The 22,841-nt window shown below is 45.4% G+C and overlaps 1 protein-coding gene across 1 annotated transcript in view; it reads left to right on the top strand.

The window, feature by feature from the left end:
- Positions 1-993: 993 nt before the first annotated feature.
- LOC146839411 (membrane-spanning 4-domains subfamily A member 6C-like) overlaps positions 994-22,841 on the top strand; it is a 173,438-nt gene continuing 151,590 nt past the window's right edge. The window contains exon 1 of the mRNA XM_085650796.1: positions 994-1,128. Within this exon, the coding sequence (XP_085506922.1) occupies positions 994-1,128 (135 nt within the window). The remainder of the gene's footprint in view (positions 1,129-22,841) is intronic.

Genomic DNA, 22,841 nt, shown 5'->3' with positions numbered 1-22,841 from the left:
TGCCTAGGTGCTGGTGTCTGACCAGAGAGAATGACAAGGGACATTGTTATTTGACCTTGTCGTTGGTGCCCAGACTAAATCCCAGGAAAAGAACAGAATGCGCAAACATATGCAGGTTCAGTGTGAGAGTACCATGTGGCACAAAAGCAAGTGTGTTGATATAGTAACGTGTGCAAAGGAAAATAAGGCCATCAACATGCACAGTTAGGCTAACAAAGGGAAAACTACAATGGGTCATGCAGAAAACACACAACAAAAGGGAGAAGACAATGCGGGTTGAGATGTGCGCAGGGGGATGGCTGCACCACGGGGGCGTAAAAAAACATCCATATAATTTTTTTTACTTTATTCATGCTGCAGCATGAATGAAATCCATTGGCTAACCCAGTAGGTCACAAAGGCAAGACTAACCTAGTAGGTCACAAATACAAGACCTATTGGCTTTGACAATGTTTAGCCATTGGCACTACTCTTAGTAGGGTTGAGGCACAACCCTGTAAACCTCTCCTTCCCATCCCCCTCCCCTTTCCTCTTCAATTGAATAGCAGCGACGTGTTATTAACTCTCTCAACGATTGGCCTACAAATGGCTTTTTCACCTGTGACTTTTCTGTGATAAATTATTTTTGATAAAGAAGGCCCTGCAAATTTGAATAGTTTTTTTTTTTAATTAAGCTGTTTTATAATTTTTTTTTGTTCTTCGTGTTGTTTTACGGTTATGGTCTAGAGATTTCGCCAGCCACGTCATTTGCCTTTGAAGTGGTTGTGTTCAGAACAAGCCTTGTCACCAGTTGCTTTAGCAAATGTGAGTGTGCTACGAGCCGAGATAGCATCTCTAGGCGCTTGAATGATTACTTTGTGTGCCACTGAATATATTCCACCCCTGTTTCGTGCTTTCTTCAGTTTCCGATAGTGCTGGGTTAAAGGTGGCTGTCCTGACCCTCTGTGCCCATCTCACAGGATGTCCCTTTCTTCCTTCCAGGGACCCCACAATATGTCGGCACCTGCGGTCAACGGAGGCTACGTAGTCACTCAATACGCACCTTCCAGTAACTATGGCGCCTTGAAGCAGAACCAGTCTCCAGAGGAGCGTAAGTGGCCGACGTATGGGCACCCCAAGGCCCTGGGGGTAAGTAATGCCTCACACACCTGGGGGGAATCCGCCACTCCCAGGGGGCACCGGTTGTGAAAGGCTCACCCTGGATTTCAGCCTTTTTCCTGCTCGCTTGGGAGTGTAGAATGCTGGTTTAGCCTCAGAAAACTGACCCCAAAGCAGACATGTTCAGCTGCCCCTCATAAAAACCATACAATTTTGTGATTCCTTATTTTACTAGTAGGTTTAAACTCACCTACATTGCTCGCAGCCAAATACCGATCGCAAACGCTGAAATTCTGCTAATTTCCGCGTTAGCGCTCGCTATTTGGCCACCTACATCTGACCCTTGGAGGCTTAATGTGCCTGCTGCAGAGCGCGTCGTGTAACATGCAGATCACAGATTTGCTTTTCATTTAGATAGGTAAGTTGGCTACCTCCTTTGACACAGTTCATTTTGTTACTTTCAGTTCATAGGTTGCAAACCTTTTAACATAGCGCAGTGATCTATTTATCGGCATCAAGGAGCTGCACGCAAACTGTAAGTTATGGGTTTAGATCTTATTGTTTTTTCCCAATCTGCTGTTATTCTAAGATTGTAAACAAGAGTTCCTCTGGGAAGTAATAAGGTCTCGTTAGTACAGACAACTACAATAACTGCGTTACGTTTTATATGCTGACTTTGTGTCTTTCCTGACCCTTCACTCTTAGCACATGGTGTCTACAAGTATGCATGATATGTGATTCCTATACCTTATAAGGTATAACCCTCATTGTCTTATGTAATATTTCCTGTGCATTGATTTACAGACATGTGTGATTTATTGTGCCTGTGTGTGTGATGTAAATCACCTCGACAACATAAACTGAGTAGAAGTGTAAAAAATTAAAATCAGTAGGTGCAATTTAAATGAGTATTTGTGTAATTACTCATACAGACAGATACATTTTGCAGTCTTTCAGTGCAACACATAGGGAGCTAAACAAAGTTATAAACCTGCCTCCAAATCATAGATTCTCTTAAGCACTTGTGAAGTGATGACATGCTGTGTGACTTTACTTTTCTCCAATGCTTTTTCGTCGAGGTGTTAGGCTCCAGATAACCCCCATCCAGCATTGCACTCATTACACTCAAACAAAGGGAGGGCTGATAGCCCTTTGAATCAGGCCTTTGTTTTGACCCCAGCTGGAAGTGTACATTCAAAAGCCCCCTCGCCGCCTGCACGTTGGCAGACAGTGTGTGGGCGCTGCCGAAATCTGTCCTGGTGTCCGAAAATGACATCAGGACAAATTGAGCATGTTTCCTTGGATGGGCTGGATCTCAGATCCAGCTAGACATAGCTGCCGGAACCGGTATCAGGCGTGACCCCCCTAAATTCCAGCATTGTACCAGGGATTCTGGCAATGATGCTTAGGAGGAAAAAGGGAAAAGGTACATTTCAAACTGACCAGGGGTTGCAACCGGTGACCATCAGTACTGCAATAGTGAAAACCTCTCCGGGCTCTCCCATATGTGATCTTAAGGGAGAATTACTCAGGGGACACATGTATGTGGATAAGAAGCTGCAACAAACACGGCGCCATGTTGGAATGGGAAGAGACAGCCGGAGATTAAAGAAGCACTGAAACAGGATGTGAAAAAAGCAAGACTAAAATGCTGAAGGTCGGAATGAATTAAAGAGAGACCCAAACTCAATACTGCAACTGCACTAGTAAAACACCTGCACAGAAGTGCCCAATATGCACTGGGACAACACATGCCCTTCTGACACATGGAAACTAGAGCGGCAACTCAGAGACACACAAGGAACTAAAAGGAACCGAGCCTCAAGTTAATAGGATGTCGACACCAAATCAGCAAATATACTAAAATGCCAGAAAGGCTGAGAAAGCACAGGGCAGAGAGGAACAAGACATGAAACTGTTTGAATTATAGTGAAAGAAAGTGTGAAAAAAGAAGCCCAGCAGGAAAGGGGCACACGGGAAGGGATGGAAGCAGACAGTAGCAGAGAGATAACAGGATGTAAGAGAAGCCAGGACATTTCAAAGGCAACTTCAATCACAAAGGGATCTGGAGAGGGTTAGGATGCATCAGTGCATCCTCCCAATTTATGTAATCACCAGCCGTGGCCATTCCTTACGGGCAGAGACCTCACCGCCGACCCTTCTTGCAGGGTATGAAGGGGCATATTTACAAGGGGTTATCGCCACCAGAACCTCACTTTTAGTGACGCTGTGGTGGTGATATGCCCTTCTCCAGATTTACAAAGCGAAGGGAAGCCACTTTTTGTAGCTTAACAGGACCTTGTAAATAAGGCCCATGTACACACATCACTTAGTGTGAAAGGGGCGTGCGATGGATGTAGCTGTGGGTGTTCCACCACAACGCCTATTGCTTTTGACTCTGCCCCAGATTTACAAGGAGGTGAAAATCGGAGGCAGCGCCAACTATCTGACCTACTAATACAGCGCTCTCTCTCTAACTCTGACAACATAATCCTAGGTGACTTCATTCTCCACTGGAAGAGCGGGAAGGACACATTGATACAGGCACTAAATGAACTCCTACTCAGCAAAGTTCTTACCCAAACCCACAACAAAGGCTCAATATTAGATGCGTTCATAGCCCAAAGCGACATTCTACCAATCGACTGGTCAGACCAGCACATTATTCTGTTTGACATCAACCAAGCTATAGTGCCTCCTAACCGATCTCAGATTACCCATCAATGGCGCAGAAACCTCAATCCAATCCCTCTGTCTCACCTGGAAGAACAAATGTCCTCCCTACTCCCGCATGCCACAGACAACCTCAATACGGACGAGCTCACGACCCTCCACAACTCGACAATCAAAACTGCCATTGACAAACTAGCCCCCCTGAAACTAAAAAGGGCCAGAGACACCCCTGATTGTTTATGTGCAGGAAGGAGTCATACAAGGACTGAAGTATGAACCGACCCATACCAGGACTGAAGTATGAATGGAACCTTACCAGGACTGAAGTATGTGTGGAGCCATACAAGGACTGACGTATGTGTGGTGCCATACGAGAACTGAAGTATGAACGGAACCATACCAGGACTGAAGTATGTGTGGAGCCATACCAGGACTGACGTATGAATAGAGCCATACCAGGACTGAAGTATGTGTGAAGCCATACTAGGACTGAAGTATGTGTGGAGCCATACCAGGACTGAAGTATGAATAGAACCATACCAGGACTGAAGTACAAACGGAACCATACAAGGACTGAAGTATGTGTGGAGCCATACCAAGACTGAAGTATGAATGGAGTCATACAAGGACTGAAGTATGTGTGGAGCCATACCAGGACTGAAGTATGTGTGAAGCCATACTAGGACTGAAGTATGTGTGGAACCATACCAGGACTGACGTATGAATGGAGTCATACAAGGACTGAAGTATGTGTGGAGCCATCCCAGAACTGAAGTATGAACGGAACCATACCAGGACTGAAGTATGAATGGAACCATACAAGGACTGAAGTATGTGTGGTGCCATACGAGAACTGAAGTATGAACAGAACCATACCAGGACTGAAGTATGTGAGGAGCCATACCAGGACTGACGTATGAATGGAGTCATACAAGGACTGAAGGATGTGTGGAGCCATACCAGGACTGAAGTATGTGTGAAGCCATACTAGGACTGAAGTATGTGTGGAGCCATACCAGGACTGAAGTATGAATAGAACCATACCAGGACTGAAGTATGAACGGAACCATACAAGGACTGAAGTATGTGTGGAGCCATACCAGGACTGACGTATGAATGGAGTCATACAAGGACTGAAGTATGTGTGGAGCCATACCAGGACTGAAGTATGTGTGAAGCCATACTAGGACTGAAGTATGTGTGGAGCCATACCAGGACTGACGTATGAATGGAGTCATCCAAGGACTGAAGTATGTGTGAAGCCATACCAGGACTGAAGTATGTGTGGAGTCATACCAGGACTGAAGTATGTGTGGAGCCATACCAGGACTGACGTAAGAATGGAACCATACCAGGACTGAAGTATGTGTGGACCCATACCAGGACTGAAGTATGTGTGGAGCCATACCAGGACTGAAGTATGTGTGGAGCCATACCAGGACTGACGTATGAATGGAACCATACCAGGACTGAAGTATGTGTGGACCCATACCAGGACTGAAGTATGAATGGAACCATACCAGGACTGAAGTATGAATGGAACCATACCAGGACGGAAGTATGAACGGAACCATACCAGGACTGAAGTATGTGTGGAGCCATACCAGGACTGAAGTACGAATGGAGACATACCAGGACTGAAGTATGAACAGAGCCATACCAGGACTGAAGTATGAATGAAGCTATACCGGGACTGAAGTATGAATGGAGCCATACAAGGACTGAAGTATGTGTGGAGCCATTCCAGGACTGAAGTACGAACAGAGCCATACCAGGACTCAAGTAGGAATGGAGACACACCAGGACTGAAGTACGAACAGAGGCATACCAGGACTGAATTGTGAATGGAGCCATACCAGGACTGAAATACAAACAGAGCCATACCAGGACTGAAGTAGGAATGGAGACACACCAGGACTGAAGTATGAACTGAGCCATACAAGGACTGAAGTATGAATGGAGCCATACAAGGACAGTAGTGTAAATGGAGCCATACCAGGAGTGAAGTATGAACGGAACCATACCACGTCTGAAGTATAAATGAAGCCATACAAAGACTGAAGTACGAACAGAGTCATACCAGGACTGAAGTATGAATGGAGGCATACAAGGACTGATGTATGAACGGAACCACGCCAGGACTGAACTATGAATGGAGCCATACCAGGACTGAAGTATGAATGGAACAATACCAGGACTGAAGTATGAATGGAGACGTACTGTGACTGAAGTATGAACTGAACCATACCGGAACTGAAATATGAATGGAGCCATACCAGGACTGTAGTATGAATGAAGCCATACCAGCACTGTAGTATGAATGGAGCCATACCAGGACTGAAGTATGAATGGAGCCATACCAGGACTGAAGTACGAATGGAGACATAGTGGGACTGAAGTATGAACTGAACCATACCGGGGCTGAAGTATGAACTGAGCCATCCTTGGACTGAAGTGTGAATGTAGCCATACCAGGACTAAAGTATGAATGGAGCCATACCAGTACTTAAATATGAATGGAGCCATACCGGGACTGAAGTATGAATGGATCCATACCAGGACTGAAGTATGAATGGAGACATACTGTGACAGAAGTATGAACTGAACCATACTGAGACTGAAGTATGAATGGAGCCATACCAGGACTGAAGTATGAATAAAGCCATTGCAGGAATTAAGTATGAATAAAGCCATAGCAGGAGTGAAGCATGAATGGAGCCATATCAGTACTGAAGTATGAATGGACCCATACCAGGACTGAAGTAAACATGGGGCCATACCACGACTGAAGTATGAATGGAGACTTACCAGGACTGAAGTATGAATGGAGCCATACCAGTACTGAAGTATGAATGGAGCCATACCAGGACTGAAGTGTGAAGGGAGACATACCGGGACTGAAGTATGAACAGAAGCATACCGGGACTGAAGTATGAACTGAGCCATACCTGGACTGAAGTATGAATGGAGCCAAACCAGGACTAACGTATAAATGGAACCAAACCAGGACTGATGTATGAACGGAACCACATCAGGACTGAAGTATGAATGGAGCCATTCCAGTCACTGAAGTATGAATGGAACCATACCAGGACTGACGTATGAACGGCATCACCAGGACTGAAGTATGAATGGAGCCATACCAGGACTGAAGTGTGAATGGAGCCATACCAGTCACTGAAGTATGAATGGAACCATACCAGGACTGAAGTATGAATGGAAACATACCAGGACTCAAGTATGAATGGAGCCATACCAGTCACTGAAGTATGAATGGAGCCATACCAGGACTGTTGTATGAACGGAACCATGCCAGGGCTGAAGTAGGAATGGAGCCTTACCAGGACTGAAGTATGAATGGAGACATACCGGGACTGAAGTATGAATAAAGCCATACCGGGACTGAAGTATGAATTTAACCATAAAGGACTGAAGTATGAACGGAATCATAGAGGACTGAAGTATGAACGGAACCACACCAGGACTGAAGTATGAACTGAGCCATACCGGGACTGAAGTATGAATGGAGCCATACCGGGACTGAAGTATAAATGGAACCATACAGGACTGAAATATGAACGGAATCACACCAGGACTGACGTATGAACTGAACCATACCAGAACTGCACATGAATGGAACTATCCCAGGACTAAAGTATGAATGGAGCCATACCAGGACTAAAGAGTGAACAGAGCCATATATGGTCTGAGGTGTGAACGGAGCCATACCGGGACTGAATTATGAATGGAACCATACCAGGACTGATGTATGAACGGACCCATACCAGGACTGAAGAGTGAACAGATCCATACCAGGACTGAAGTGTATACAGAGCCATACCGGGACTGATGTATGAATGGAACCATACCTGGACTGAAGTACAAACTGAACCACACCGGGACTGAAGTATGAACTGAGCCATACCAGGACTGAAGTATGAATGAAGCCATACCGGGACTGAAGTATGAATGGAGCCATACAAGGACTGAAGTATGTGTGGAGCCATACCAGGACTGACGTATGAATGGAGCCATTTCAGGACTGAAGTACGAACAGAGCCATACCAGGACTGAATTGTGAATGGAGCCATACCAGGACTGAAGTACAAACAGAGCCATACCAGGACTGAAGTATGAATGGAGACACACCAGGACTGAAGTATGAACTGAGCCATACAAGGACTGAAGTATGAATCGAGCCATACAAGGACTGTAGTATAAATGGAGCCATACAAGGACTGAAGTATGAACGGAACCATGCCACGTCTGAAGTATGAATGAAGCCATACAAAGACTGAAGTACGAACAGAGCCATACCAGCACTGAAGTATGAACAGAGCCATACAAGGACTGAAGTATGAATGGAGGCATACAAGGACTGAAGTATGAATGGAGCCATTCCAGAACTGAAGTGTGAATGGAGCCATACCAGGACTGATTGATGAACGGAACCACGCCAGGACTGACCTATGAATGGAGCCATGCCAGTCACTGAAGTATGAATGGAACCATACCGGGACTGAAGTATGAATGGAGCCATACAAGGACTGAAGTATGTGTGGAGCCATACCAGGACTGACTTATGAATGGAGCCATTCCAGGACTGAAGTACGAGCAGAGCCATACCAGGACTGAATTGTGAATGGAGCCATACCAGGACTGAAGTACAAACAGAGCCATACCAGGACTGACGTATGAACGGAACCATACCAGGACTGAAGTATGAATGGAGACACACCAGGACTGAAGTATGAACTGAGCCATACAAGGACTGAAGTATGAATCGAGCCATACAAGGACTGTAGTATAAATGGAGCCATACAAGGACTGAAGTATGAACGGAACCATACCACGTCTGAAGTATGAACAGAGCCATACAAGGACTGAAGTATGAATGGAGGCATACAAGGACTGAAGTATGAATGGAGCCATTCCAGAACTGAAGTGTGAATGGAGCCATACCAGGACTGATTGATGAACGGAACCACGCCAGGACTGACCTATGAATGGAGCCATGCCAGTCACTGAAGTATGAATGGAACCATACCAGGACTGAAGTATGAATGGAGACATACCGTGACTGAAGTATGAACTGAACCATACCGGAACTGAAGTATGAATGGAGCCATACCAGGACTGTAGTATGAATGAAGCCATATCAGCACTGTAGTATGAATGAAGCCATACCAGGACTGAAGTATAAATCGAGCCATACCAGGACTGAAGAATGAATGGAGACATACTGGGACTGAAGTATGAACTGAACCATACCAATGCTGAAGTATGAACTGAGCCATACTGGGACTGAAGTATGAATGTAGCAATACCAGGACTGAAGTATGAATGGAGACATACCGTGACTGAAGTATGAACTGAACCATACTGGGACTGAAGTATGAATGGAACCATACCAGGACTATAGTATGAATGGAGCCATACCAGGACTGAAGTATGAATAAAGCCACAGCAGGAGTGAAGCATGATTTGAGCCATATCAGTACTGAAGCATGATTGGAGCCATACCAGGACTGAAGTAAAAATGGAGCCATACCAGTACTGAAGTATGAATGTAGCCATACCAGTACTGAAGTATGAATGGAGCCATACCAGGACTGGAGTATGAATGGAGCCATACCAGTACTGAAGTATGAATGGAGCCATACCAGTACTGAAGTATGAATGGAGCCATACCAGAACTGAAGCGTGAAGGGAGACATACCAGGACTGAAGTATGAACTGAAGCATACCGGGACTGAAGTACGAACTGAGCCATACCTGGACTGAAGTATGAATGGAACCACACCAGGACTGAAGGATGAACTGAGCCATACTGGGACTGATGTATGAATGGAGCCATACCAGGACTAACGTATAAATGGAACCAAACCAGGACTGATGTATGAATGGAACCACGCCTGGACTGAAGTATGAATGGAGCCATACCAGTCACTGAAGTATGAATGGAACCATACCAGGACTGACGTATGAACCGAATCACCAGGACTGAAGTATGAATGGAGCCATACCAGGACTGAAGTGTGAATGGAGCCACACCAGTCACTGAAGTATGAATGGAACCATACCAGGACTGAAGTATGAATGGAAACATACCAGGACTCAAGTGTGAAATAGGTCCATTCATACTTCAGTGACTGGTATGGCTCCATTCACAATTGAGTTCTGGTATGTTTCCATTCATACTTCAGTCCTGGTGTGGTTCCATTCATACTTCAGTCCAGGTATGGCTCAGTTCATACTTCAGTCCCGGTATAGCTCCATGCACGCTTCAGTCCTGGTTCATGCTTCAGTCCTTGTATGGCTCCGTTCATACTTCAGTCCTTGTATGGCTCAGTTCATACTTCAGTCCCGGTATGCTTCAGTTCATACTTCAGTCACTTTATGTCTCCCTTCATGCTTCAGTCCTGGTATGGCTCCATTCATACTTCAGTACTGGTATGGCTCCATTCATACTTCAGTCCTGGTATGGCTCCATTCATACGTGAGTCCTGGTAAGTCTCCATTCATACTTCAGTCGTGGCATGGCTCCATTTTTACTTCAGTCCTGGTATGTCTCCATTGATACTTCAGTCCTCGTAAGGCAGCATTCATACTTCAGCCCTGGCATGGTTCCGTTCATACAACAGTCCTGGTATGGCTCTATTCATACTTCAGTGACTGGTATGGCTCCAACCAGGACTGTTGTATGAACGGAACCATGCCAGGGCTGAAGTATGAATAGAGCCTTACCAGGACTGAAGTATGAATGGAGACATACCGGGACTGATGTATGAATGGAGCCATACCGCGACAGAAGTATGAATGGAACCATACAGGACTGAAGTATGAACGGAATCATAGAGGACTGAAGTATGAACGGAACCACACCAGGACTGAAGTATGAACTGAGCCATACCGGGACTGAAGTATGAATGGAGCCATACCGGGACTGAAGTATAAATGGAACCATACAGGACTGAAATATGAACGTAATCATAGAGGACTGAAGTATGAACGGAACCATACCAGGACTGAAGTATGAACTGAGCCATACCCGGACTGAAGTATGAATGGAGCCATACCAGGACTAAATTATGAACTGAACCATACCAGAACTGGAGTATGAATGGAACCATCCCAGGACTGAATCATGAATGGAACCATACCAGGACTAAAGTGTTAATGGAGCCATACCAGGACTGAAGAGTGAACAGAGCCATACCACGTCTGAGGTGTGAACGGAGCCATACCAGGACTGAATTATGAAGGGAACCATACCAGGACTGATGTATGAACGGAACCATACCAGGACTGAAGAGGGAACGGAGCCATAACAGGACTGAAGTGTGAACGGAGCCTTACCAGGGCTGATGTATGAATGGAACCTTGCCTGGACTGAAGTACGAATTGAGCCATACCAGGACTGAAGTATGAATGGAACAACGCCAGGACTGAAGTATGAACTGAACCACACCAGGACTGAAGTATGAACTGAGCCATACCAGGACTGAAGTATGAATGAAGCCATACCGGGACTGAAGTATGAATGGAACCATACCAGGTCTGAAGTATGAATGAAGTCACACCAGGACTGAAGTATGAATGGAGCCATACCAGGACTGAAGTGTGAACGGAGCCATACCTGGACTAAAGTATGAATGGAGCCTTACCAGGATTGAAACATGAACGAAGCCACACCGGGACTGGAGTATGAATGGAGCTATACAAGGACTGAAGCTTGAATGGAAACATAGAGGACTGAAGTATGAACTGAACCACACCAGGACTGCAGTATGAACTGAGCCATACCGGGACTGAAGTATGAATGGAGCCATACCAGGACTGTAGTATGAATGAAGCCATACCAGCACTGTAGTATGAATGGAGCCATATCAGGACTGAAGTATGAATGGAGCCATACCAGGACTGAAGTACGAATGGCGACATACTGGGACTGAAGTATGAACTGAACCATACCGGAGCTGAAGTATGAACTAAGCCATCCTGGGACTGAAGTGTGAATGTAGCCATACCAGGACTAAAGTATGAATGGAGCCATACCAGTACTTAAATATGAATGGAGCCATACCGGGACTGAAGTATGAAGAGATCCATACCAGGACTGAAGTATGAATGGAGACATACCGTGACAGAAGTATGAACTGAACCATACTGAGACTGAAGTATGAATGGAGCCCTACCAGGACTGAAGTATGAATAAAGCCATTGCAGGAATTAAGTATGAATAAAGCCATAGCAGGAGTGAAGCATGAATGGAGCCATATCAGTACTGAACTATGAATAAAGCCATTGCAGGAATTAAGTATGAATAAAGCCATAGCAGGAGTGAAGCATGAATGGAGCCATATCAGTACTGAAGTATGAATGGAGCCATACCAGGACTGAAGTAAACATGGAGCCATACCACGACTGAAGTATGAATGGAGACTTACCAGGACTGAAGTATGAATGGAGCCATACCAGTACTGAAGTATGAATGGAGCCATACCAGGACTGAAGCTTGAAGGGAGACATACCGGGACTGAAGTATGAACTGAAGCATACCGGGACTGAAGTATGAACTGAGCCATACCTGGACTGAAGTATGAATGGAGCCATACCAGGACTAACGTATAAATGGAACCAAACCAGGACTGATGTATGAACGGAACCACATCAGGACTGAAGTATGAATGGAGCCATACCAGTCACTGAAGTATGAATGGAACCATTCCAGGACTGACGTATGAACGGCATCACCAGGACTGAAGTATGAATGGAGCCATACCAGGACTGAAGTGTGAATGGAGCCATACCAGTCACTGAAGTATGAATGCAACCATACCAGGACTGAAGTATGAATGGAGCCATACCGGGACTGAAGTATGAATTTAACCATGCAGGACTGAAGTATGAACGGAATTATAGAGGATTGAAGTATGAACGTTACCACACCAGGACTGAAGTATGAACTGAGCCATACCGGGACTGAAGTATGAATGGAGCCATACCGGGACTGAAGTATAAATGGAACCATACAGGACTGAAGTATGAACTGAATCACACCAGAACTGATGTATGAACTGAACCATACCAGAACTGAAGCATGAATGGAACTATCCCAGGACTGAAGTATTAATGGAGCCATACCAGGACTGAAGAGTGAACAGAGCCATACCTGGTCTGAGGTGTGAACGGAGCCATACCGGGACTGAATTATGAATGGAACCATACAGTGACTGATGTATGAACGGAACCATACCAGGACTGAAGAGTGAACAGATCCATACCAGGACTGAAGTGTGAACGGAGCCATACCGGGATTGATGTATGAATGGAACCATGCCTGGACTGAAGTACAAACTTAACCACATCGGGACTGAAGTATGAACTGAGCCATACCAGGACTGAAGTATGAATGAAGCCATACCGGGACTGAAGTATGAATGGAGCCATACAAGGACTGAAGTATGTGTGGAGCCATACCAGGACTGACGTATGAATGGAGCCATTCCAGGACTGAAGTACGAACAGAGCCATACCAGGACTGAATTGTGAATGGAGCCGTACCAGGACTGAAGTACAAACAGAGCCATACCAGGACTGACGTATGAACGGAACCATACCAGGACTGAAGTATGAATGGAGACACACAGGGACTGAAGTATGAACTGAGCCATACAAGGACTGAAGTATGAATGGAGCCATACAAGGACTGTAGTATAAATGGAGCCATACAAGGACTGAAGTATGAACGGAACCATACCACGTCTGAAGTATGAACAGAGCCATACAAGGACTGAAGTATGAATGGAGGCATACAAGGACTGAAGTATGAATAGAGCCATTCCAGAACTGAAGTGTGAATGGAGCCATACCAGGACTGATTGATGAACGGAACCACGCCAGGACTGACCTATGAATGGAGCCATGCCAGTCACTGAAGTATGAATGGAACCATACCAGGACTGAAGTATGAATGGAGACATACCGTGACTGAAGTATGAACTGAACCCTACCGGAACTGAAGTATTAATGGAGCCATACCAGGACTGTAGTATGAATGAAGCCATACCAGCACTGTAGTATGAATGGAGCCATACCAGGACTGAAGTATAAATCGAGCCATACCAGGACTGAAGTACGAATGGAGACATACTGGGACTGAAGTATGAACTGAACCATACCAGGGCTGAAGTATGAACTGAGCCATACTGGGACTGAAGTATGAATGTAGCCATACCAGGACTGAAGTATGAATGGAGACATAGCGTGACTGAAGTATGAACTGAACCATACTGGGACTGAAGTATGAATGGAACCATACCAGGACTATAGTATGAATGGAGCCATACCAGGACTGAAGTATGAATAAAGCCACAGCAGGAGTGAAGCATGAATTGAGCCATATCAGTACTGAAGTATGAATGGAGCCATACCTGGACTGAAGTAAAAATGGAGCCATACCAGTACTGAAGTATGAATGTAGCCATACCAGTACTGAAGTATGAATGGAGCCATACCAGGACTGAAGTATGAATGGAGCCATACCAGTACTGAAGTATGAATGGAGCCATACCAGTACTGAAGTATGAATGGAGCCATACCAGTACTGAAGTATGAATGGAGCCATACCAGGACTGAAGCGTGAAGGGAGACATACCAGGACTGAAGTATGAACTGAAGTATACTGGGACTGAAGTATGAACTGAGCCATACCTGGACTGAAGTATGAATGGAACCACACCATGACTGAAGTATGAACTGAGCCATACTGGGACTGATGTATGAATGGAGGACTAACCAGGACTAACGTATAAATGGAACCAAACCAGGACTGATATATGAATGGAACCACGCCTGGACCGAAGTATGAATGGAGCCATACCAGTCACTAAAGTATGAATGGAACCATACCGGGACTGACGTATGAACCGAATCACCAGGACTGAAGTATGAATGGAGCCATACCAGGACTGAAGTGTGAATGGAGCCATACCAGTCACTGAAGTATGAATGGAACCATACCAGGACTGAAGTATGAATGGAAACATATCAGGACTCAAGTGTGAAATGGCTCCATTCATACTTCAGTGACTGTTATGGCTCCATTCACACTTGAGTCCTGGTATGTTTCCATTCATACTTCAGTCCTGGTGTGGTTCCATTCATACTTCAGTCCCGGTATGGCTCCATGCACGCTTCAGTCCTGGTTCATGCTTCAGTCCTGGTATGGCTCCGTTCATACTTCAGTCCTTGTATGGCTCAGTTCATACTTCAGTCTCGGTATGCTTCAGTTCATACTTCAGTCCCTTTATGTCTCCCTTCATGCTTCAGTCCTGGTATGGCTCCATTCATACTTCAGTACTGGTATGGCTCCATTCATACTTCAGTCCTGGTATGGCTCCATTCATACGTGAGTCCTGGTAAGTCTCCATTCATACTTCAGTCGTGGCATGGCTCCATTTTTACTTCAGTCCTGGTATGGCTCCATTCATGCTTCACTCCTGCTATGGCTTTATTCATACTTCAGTCCTGGTATGTCTCCATTGATACTTCAGTCCTGGTAAGGCTCCATTCATACTTCAGCCCTGGCATGGTTCCGTTCATACAACAGTCTTGGTATGGCTCTATTCATACTTCAGTGGCTGGTATGGCTCCAACCAGGACTGTTGTATGAACGGAACCATGCCAGGGCTGAAGTATGAATAGAGCCTTACCAGGACTGAAGTATGAATGGAGACATACCGGGACTGAAGTATGAATGGAGCCATACCGGGACAGAAGTAGGAATGGAACCATACAGGACTGAAGTATGAACGGAATCATAGAGGACTGAAGTATGAACGGAACCACACCAGGACTGAAGTATGAACTGAGCCATACCGGGACTGAAGTATGAATGGAGCCATACCGGGACTGAAGTATAAATGGAACCATACAGGACTGAAATATGAACGGAATCATAGAGGACTGAAGTATGAATGGAACCACACTAGGACTGAAGTATGAACTGAGCCATACCCGGACTGAAGTATGAATGGAGCCATACCAGGACTAAATTATGAACTGAACCATACCAGAACTGGAGTATGAATGGAACCATCCCAGGACTGAATCATGAATGGAACCATACCAGGACTAAAGTGTTAATGGAGCCATACCAGGACTGAAGAGTGAACTGAGCCATACCAGGTCTGAGGTGTGAACGGGGCCATACCAGGACTGAATTATGAAGGGAACCATACCAGGACTGATGTATGAACGGAACCATACCAGGACTGAAGAGGGAACGGAGCTATACCAGGACTGAAGTGTGAACGGAGCCATACCAGGACTGATGTATGAATGGAACCATGCCTGGACTGAAGTACGAATTGAGCCATACCAGGACTGACGTATGAATGGAGTCACACCAGGACTGAAGTAGGAATGGAGCCATACCAGGACTGAAGTATATATGAAACCATATCAGGACTGAAGTATGAATGGAGCCATACCAGGACTGAAGTATGAATGGAACAACGCCAGGACTGAAGTATGAACTGAACCACACCGGGACTGAAGTATGAACTGAGCCATACCAGGACTGAAGTATGAATGGAGCCATACCGGGACTGAAGTATGAATGGAACCATACCAGGACTGAAGTATGAATGAAGTCACACCAGGACTGAAGTATGAATGGAGCCATACCAGGACTAAAGTAGGAATGGAGCCTTACCAGGATTGAAACATGAACGGAGCCACACCGGGACTGGAGTATGAATGGAGCTATACAAGGACAGAAGCGTGAATGGAACCATAGAGGACTGAAGTATGAACGGAACCACACCAGGACTGCAGTATGAACTGAGCCATACCGGGACTGAAGTATGAATGGAGCCATACCAGGACTGAAGTAGGAATGGAGCCATACCAGGACTGAGGTATTAATGGAGCCATACCGGGACTGAAGTATGAACGGAACCATAGAGGACTGAATTATGAACGGAACCATAGAGGACTGAAGTATGAACGGAACCACACCAGGACTGAAGTATGAACTGAGCCATACCGGGACTGAAGTATTAATGGAGCCATACCAGGACTGAAGTATGAATGGAACCATAGAGGACTGAAGTATGAACGGAACCACACCAGGACTGACGTATGAACTGAACCATACCAGAACTGAAGTGTGAATGGAACTATCCCAGGACTGAAGTATGAATGGAACCATACCAGGACTGAAGTATTAATGGAGCCATACCAGGACTGAAGAGTGAACGGAGCCATACCAGGACTGAAACGTGAATGGAGCCATACCAGGACTGATGTATGAATGGAACCATACCAGGACTGAAGCATGAACCTGGACTGAAGCGTGCATGGAGCCATACCAGGACTGAAGCATGAACCAGGACTGAAGCGTAAATGGAGCCATGCCAGGACTGAAGTGTGAATGGAGTCACACCAGGACTAAAGTATAAATAGAGCCATACCAGAACTGAAGTATGAATGAAACCATACCAGGACTGAAGTATGAATGGAGCCATAGCAGGACTGAAGTGTGAATGGAGCCATACCAGTCACTGATGTATGAATGGATCAATACCAGGACTGAAGTATGAATGGAACCATACCAGGACTGAAGAACGAACCAGGACTGAAGCGTAAATGGAGCAATGCCAGGACTGAAGTTTGACTGAAGTATGAATGGAGTCACCCCAGGACTAAAGTATGAATGGAACCACGCCAGGACTGAATTATGAATGGAGCCATACCAGGACTGAAGTATGAATGGAACCATACCAGAACTGAAGTATGAATGGAACCATACCAGGACTGAAGCATGAACCAGGACTGAAGCGTGCATGGAGCCATACCAGGACTGAGCCATGAACCAGGACTGAAGCGTGAATGGCGCCATGCCAGGACTGAAGTATGAATGGAGACATACCGGACTGAAGTATGAACTGAACCATACGGGGACTGAAGTATGGCCTGAGCCATACCAGGACTGAAGTATGAATGGAACCATACAGGACTGAAGTTTGAATGGAACCATAGAGGACTGAATAATGAATGGAGTCACACCAGGACTGAAGTATGAATGGAGCCACATCAGGACTGAAGTATTAATGGAGTCACCCCAGGACTGAAGTATGAATGGAGCCACTCCAGGATTGAAATATGAACAGAACTATACAGGACTGAAGTGTGAATGGAGCCATACCAGGACTGAAGTATGAATGTAGTCATACCAGGACTGAAGTATGACTCGAGCCTTGCCAGGACTGAAGTATGAATGGAACCAAACTAGGACTGAGGTGTGAATGGAGTCATACCAGGACTGAAGTTTGAAGGAGACAAGAGGCGAGGCGAGGTAAGGAAAGGAAAGGAAAGGAAAGGAAAGGAAAGGAAAGGAAAGGAAAGGAAAGGAAAGGAAAGGAAAGGAAAGGAAAGGAAAGGAAAGGAAAGGAAAGGAAAGGAGTATGAATAGAGCCTTACCAGGACTGAAGTATGAATGGAGACATACCGGGACTGATGTATGAATGGAGCCATACCGCGACAGAAGTATGAATGGAACCATACAGGACTGAAGTATGAACGGAATCATAGAGGACTGAAGTATGAACGGAACCACACCAGGACTGAAGTATGAACTGAGCCATACCGGGACTGAAGTATGAATGGAGCCATACCGGGACTGAAGTATAAATGGAACCATACAGGACTGAAATATGAACGTAATCATAGAGGACTGAAGTATGAACGGAACCATACCAGGACTGAAGTATGAACTGAGCCATACCCGGACTGAAGTATGAATGGAGCCATACCAGGACTAAATTATGAACTGAACCATACCAGAACTGGAGTATGAATGGAACCATCCCAGGACTGAATCATGAATGGAACCATACCAGGACTAAAGTGTTAATGGAGCCATACCAGGACTGAAGAGTGAACAGAGCCATACCACGTCTGAGGTGTGAACGGAGCCATACCAGGACTGAATTATGAAGGGAACCATACCAGGACTGATGTATGAACGGAACCATACCAGGACTGAAGAGGGAACGGAGCCATAACAGGACTGAAGTGTGAACGGAGCCTTACCAGGGCTGATGTATGAATGGAACCTTGCCTGGACTGAAGTACGAATTGAGCCGTACCAGGACTGAAGTATGAATGGAACAACGCCAGGACTGAAGTATGAACTGAACCACACCAGGACTGAAGTATGAACTGAGCCATACCAGGACTGAAGTATGAATGAAGCCATACCGGGACTGAAGTATGAATGGAACCATACCAGGTCTGAAGTATGAATGAAGTCACACCAGGACTGAAGTATGAATGGAGCCATACCAGGACTAAAGTGTGAACGGAGCCATACCTGGACTAAAGTATGAATGGAGCCTTACCAGGATTGAAACATGAACGGAGCCACACCGGGACTGGAGTATGAATGGAGCTATACAAGGACTGAAGCTTGAATGGAAACATAGAGGACTGAAGTATGAACTGAACCACACCAGGACTGCAGTATGAACTGAGCCATACCGGGACTGAAGTATGAATGGAGCCATACCAGGACTGTAGTATGAATGAAGCCATACCAGCACTGTAGTATGAATGGAGCCATATCAGGACTGAAGTATGAATGGAGCCATACCAGGACTGAAGTACGAATGGCGACATACTGGGACTGAAGTATGAACTGAACCATACCGGAGCTGAAGTATGAACTGAGCCATCCTGGGACTGAAGTGTGAATGTAGCCATACCAGGACTAAAGTATGAATGGAGCCATACCAGTACTTAAATATGAATGGAGCCATACCGGGACTGAAGTATGAAGAGATCCATACCAGGACTGAAGTATGAATGGAGACATACCGTGACAGAAGTATGAACTGAACCATACTGAGACTGAAGTATGAATGGAGCCCTACCAGGACTGAAGTATGAATAAAGCCATTGCAGGAATTAAGTATGAATAAAGCCATAGCAGGAGTGAAGCATGAATGGAGCCATATCAGTACTGAACTATGAATAAAGCCATTGCAGGAATTAAGTATGAATAAAGCCATAGCAGGAGTGAAGCATGAATGTAGCCATATCAGTACTGAAGTATGAATGGAGCCATACCAGGACTGAAGTAAACATGGAGCCATACCACGACTGAAGTATGAATGGAGACTTACCAGGACTTAAGTATGAATGGAGCCATACCAGTACTGAAGTATGAATGGAGCCATACCAGGACTGAAGCTTGAAGGGAGACATACCGGGACTGAAGTATGAACTGAAGCATACCGGGACTGAAGTATGAACTGAGCCATACCTGGACTGAAGTATGAATGGAGCCATACCAGGACTAACGTATAAATGGAACCAAACCAGGACTGATGTATGAACGGAACCACATCAGGACTGAAGTATGAATGGAGCCATACCAGTCACTGAAGTATGAATGGAACCATTCCAGGACTGACGTATGAACGGCATCACCAGGACTGAAGTATGAATGGAGCCATACCAGGACTGAAGTGTGAATGGAGCCATACCAGTCACTGAAGTATGAATGCAACCATACCAGGACTGAAGTATGAATGGAGCCATACCAGGACTGAAGTATGAATTTAACCATGCAGGACTGAAGTATGAACGGAATTATAGAGGATTGAAGTATGAACGTTACCACACCAGGACTGAAGTATGAACTGAGCCATACCGGGACTGAAGTATGAATGGAGCCATACCGGGACTGAAGTATAAATGGAACCATACAGGACTGAAGTATGAACTGAATCACACCAGAACTGATGTATGAACTGAACCATACCAGAACTGAAGCATGAATGGAACTATCCCAGGACTGAAGTATTAATGGAGCCATACCAGGACTGAAGAGTGAACAGAGCCATACCTGGTCTGAGGTGTGAACGGAGCCATACCGGGACTGAATTATGAATGGAACCATACAGTGACTGATGTATGAACGGAACCATACCAGGACTGAAGAGTGAACAGATCCATACCAGGACTGAAGTGTGAACGGAGCCATACCGGGATTGATGTATGAATGGAACCATGCCTGGACTGAAGTACAAACTTAACCACACCGGGACTGAAGTATGAACTGAGCCATACCAGGACTGAAGTATGAATGAAGCCATACCGGGACTGAAGTATGAATGGAGCCATACAAGGACTGAAGTATGTGTGGAGCCATACCAGGACTGACGTATGAATGGAGCCATTCCAGGACTGAAGTACGAACAGAGCCATACCAGGACTGAATTGTGAATGGAGCCGTACCAGGACTGAAGTACAAACAGAGCCATACCAGGACTGACGTATGAACGTAACCATACCAGGACTGAAGTATGAATGGAGACACACAGGGACTGAAGTATGAACTGAGCCATACAAGGACTGAAGTATGAATGGAGCCATATAAGGACTGTAGTATAAATGGAGCCATACAAGGACTGAAGTATGAACGGAACCATACCACGTCTGAAGTATGAACAGAGCCATACAAGGACTGAAGTATGAATGGAGGCATACAAGGACTGAAGTATGAATAGAGCCATTCCAGAACTGAAGTGTGAATGGAGCCATACCAGGACTGATTGATGAACGGAACCACGCCAGGACTGACCTATGAATGGAGCCATGCCAGTCACTGAAGTATGAATGGAACCATACCAGGACTGAAGTATGAATGGAGACATACCGTGACTGAAGTATGAACTGAACCCTACCGGAACTGAAGTATTAATGGAGCCATACCAGGACTGTAGTATGAATGAAGCCATACCAGCACTGTAGTATGAATGGAGCCATACCAGGACTGAAGTATAAATCGAGCCATACCAGGACTGAAGTACGAATGGAGACATACTGGGACTGAAGTATGAACTGAACCATACCAGGGCTGAAGTATGAACTGAGCCATACTGGGACTGAAGTATGAATGGAGCCATATAAGGACTGTAGTATAAATGGAGCCATACAAGGACTGAAGTATGAACGGAACCATACCACGTCTGAAGTATGAACAGAGCCATACAAGGACTGAAGTATGAATGGAGGCATACAAGGACTGAAGTATGAATAGAGCCATTCCAGAACTGAAGTGTGAATGGAGCCATACCAGGACTGATTGATGAACGGAACCACGCCAGGACTGACCTATGAATGGAGCCATGCCAGTCACTGAAGTATGAATGGAACCATACCAGGACTGAAGTATGAATGGAGACATACCGTGACTGAAGTATGTACTGAACCCTACCGGAACTGAAGTATTAATGGAGCCATACCAGGACTGTAGTATGAATGAAGCCATACCAGCACTGTAGTATGAATGGAGCCATACCAGGACTGAAGTATAAATCGAGCCATACCAGGACTGAAGTACGAATGGAGACATACTGGGACTGAAGTATGAACTGAACCATACCAGGGCTGAAGTATGAACTGAGCCATACTGGGACTGAAGTATGAATGTAGCCATACCAGGACTGAAGTATGAATGGAGACATACCGTGACTGAAGTATGAACTGAACCATACTGGGACTGAAGTATGAATGGAACCATACCAGGACTATAGTATGAATGGAGCCATACCAGGACTGAAGTATGAATAAAGCCACAGCAGGAGTGAAGCATGAATTGAGCCATATCAGTACTGAAGTATGAATGGAGCCATACCTGGACTGAAGTAAAAATGGAGCCATACCAGTACTGAAGTATGAATGTAGCCATACCAGTACTGAAGTATGAATGGAGCCATACCAGGACTGAAGTATGAATGGAGCCATACCAGTACTGAAGTATGAATGGAGCCATACCAGTACTGAAGTATGAATGGAGCCATACCAGTACTGAAGTATGAATGGAGCCATACCAGGACTGAAGCGTGAAGGGAGACATACCAGGACTGAAGTATGAACTGAAGTATACTGGGACTGAAGTATGAACTGAGCCATACCTGGACTGAAGTATGAATGGAACCACACCATGACTGAAGTATGAACTGAGCCATACTGGGACTGATGTATGAATGGAG

The sequence above is a fragment of the Triturus cristatus genome, chromosome 4_1, assembly GCF_964204655.1.
Source record: "Triturus cristatus chromosome 4_1, aTriCri1.1, whole genome shotgun sequence".
Classification (NCBI taxonomy): domain Eukaryota; kingdom Metazoa; phylum Chordata; class Amphibia; order Caudata; family Salamandridae; genus Triturus; species Triturus cristatus.
This window is presented reverse-complemented; position numbering and strand designations above follow the sequence as displayed.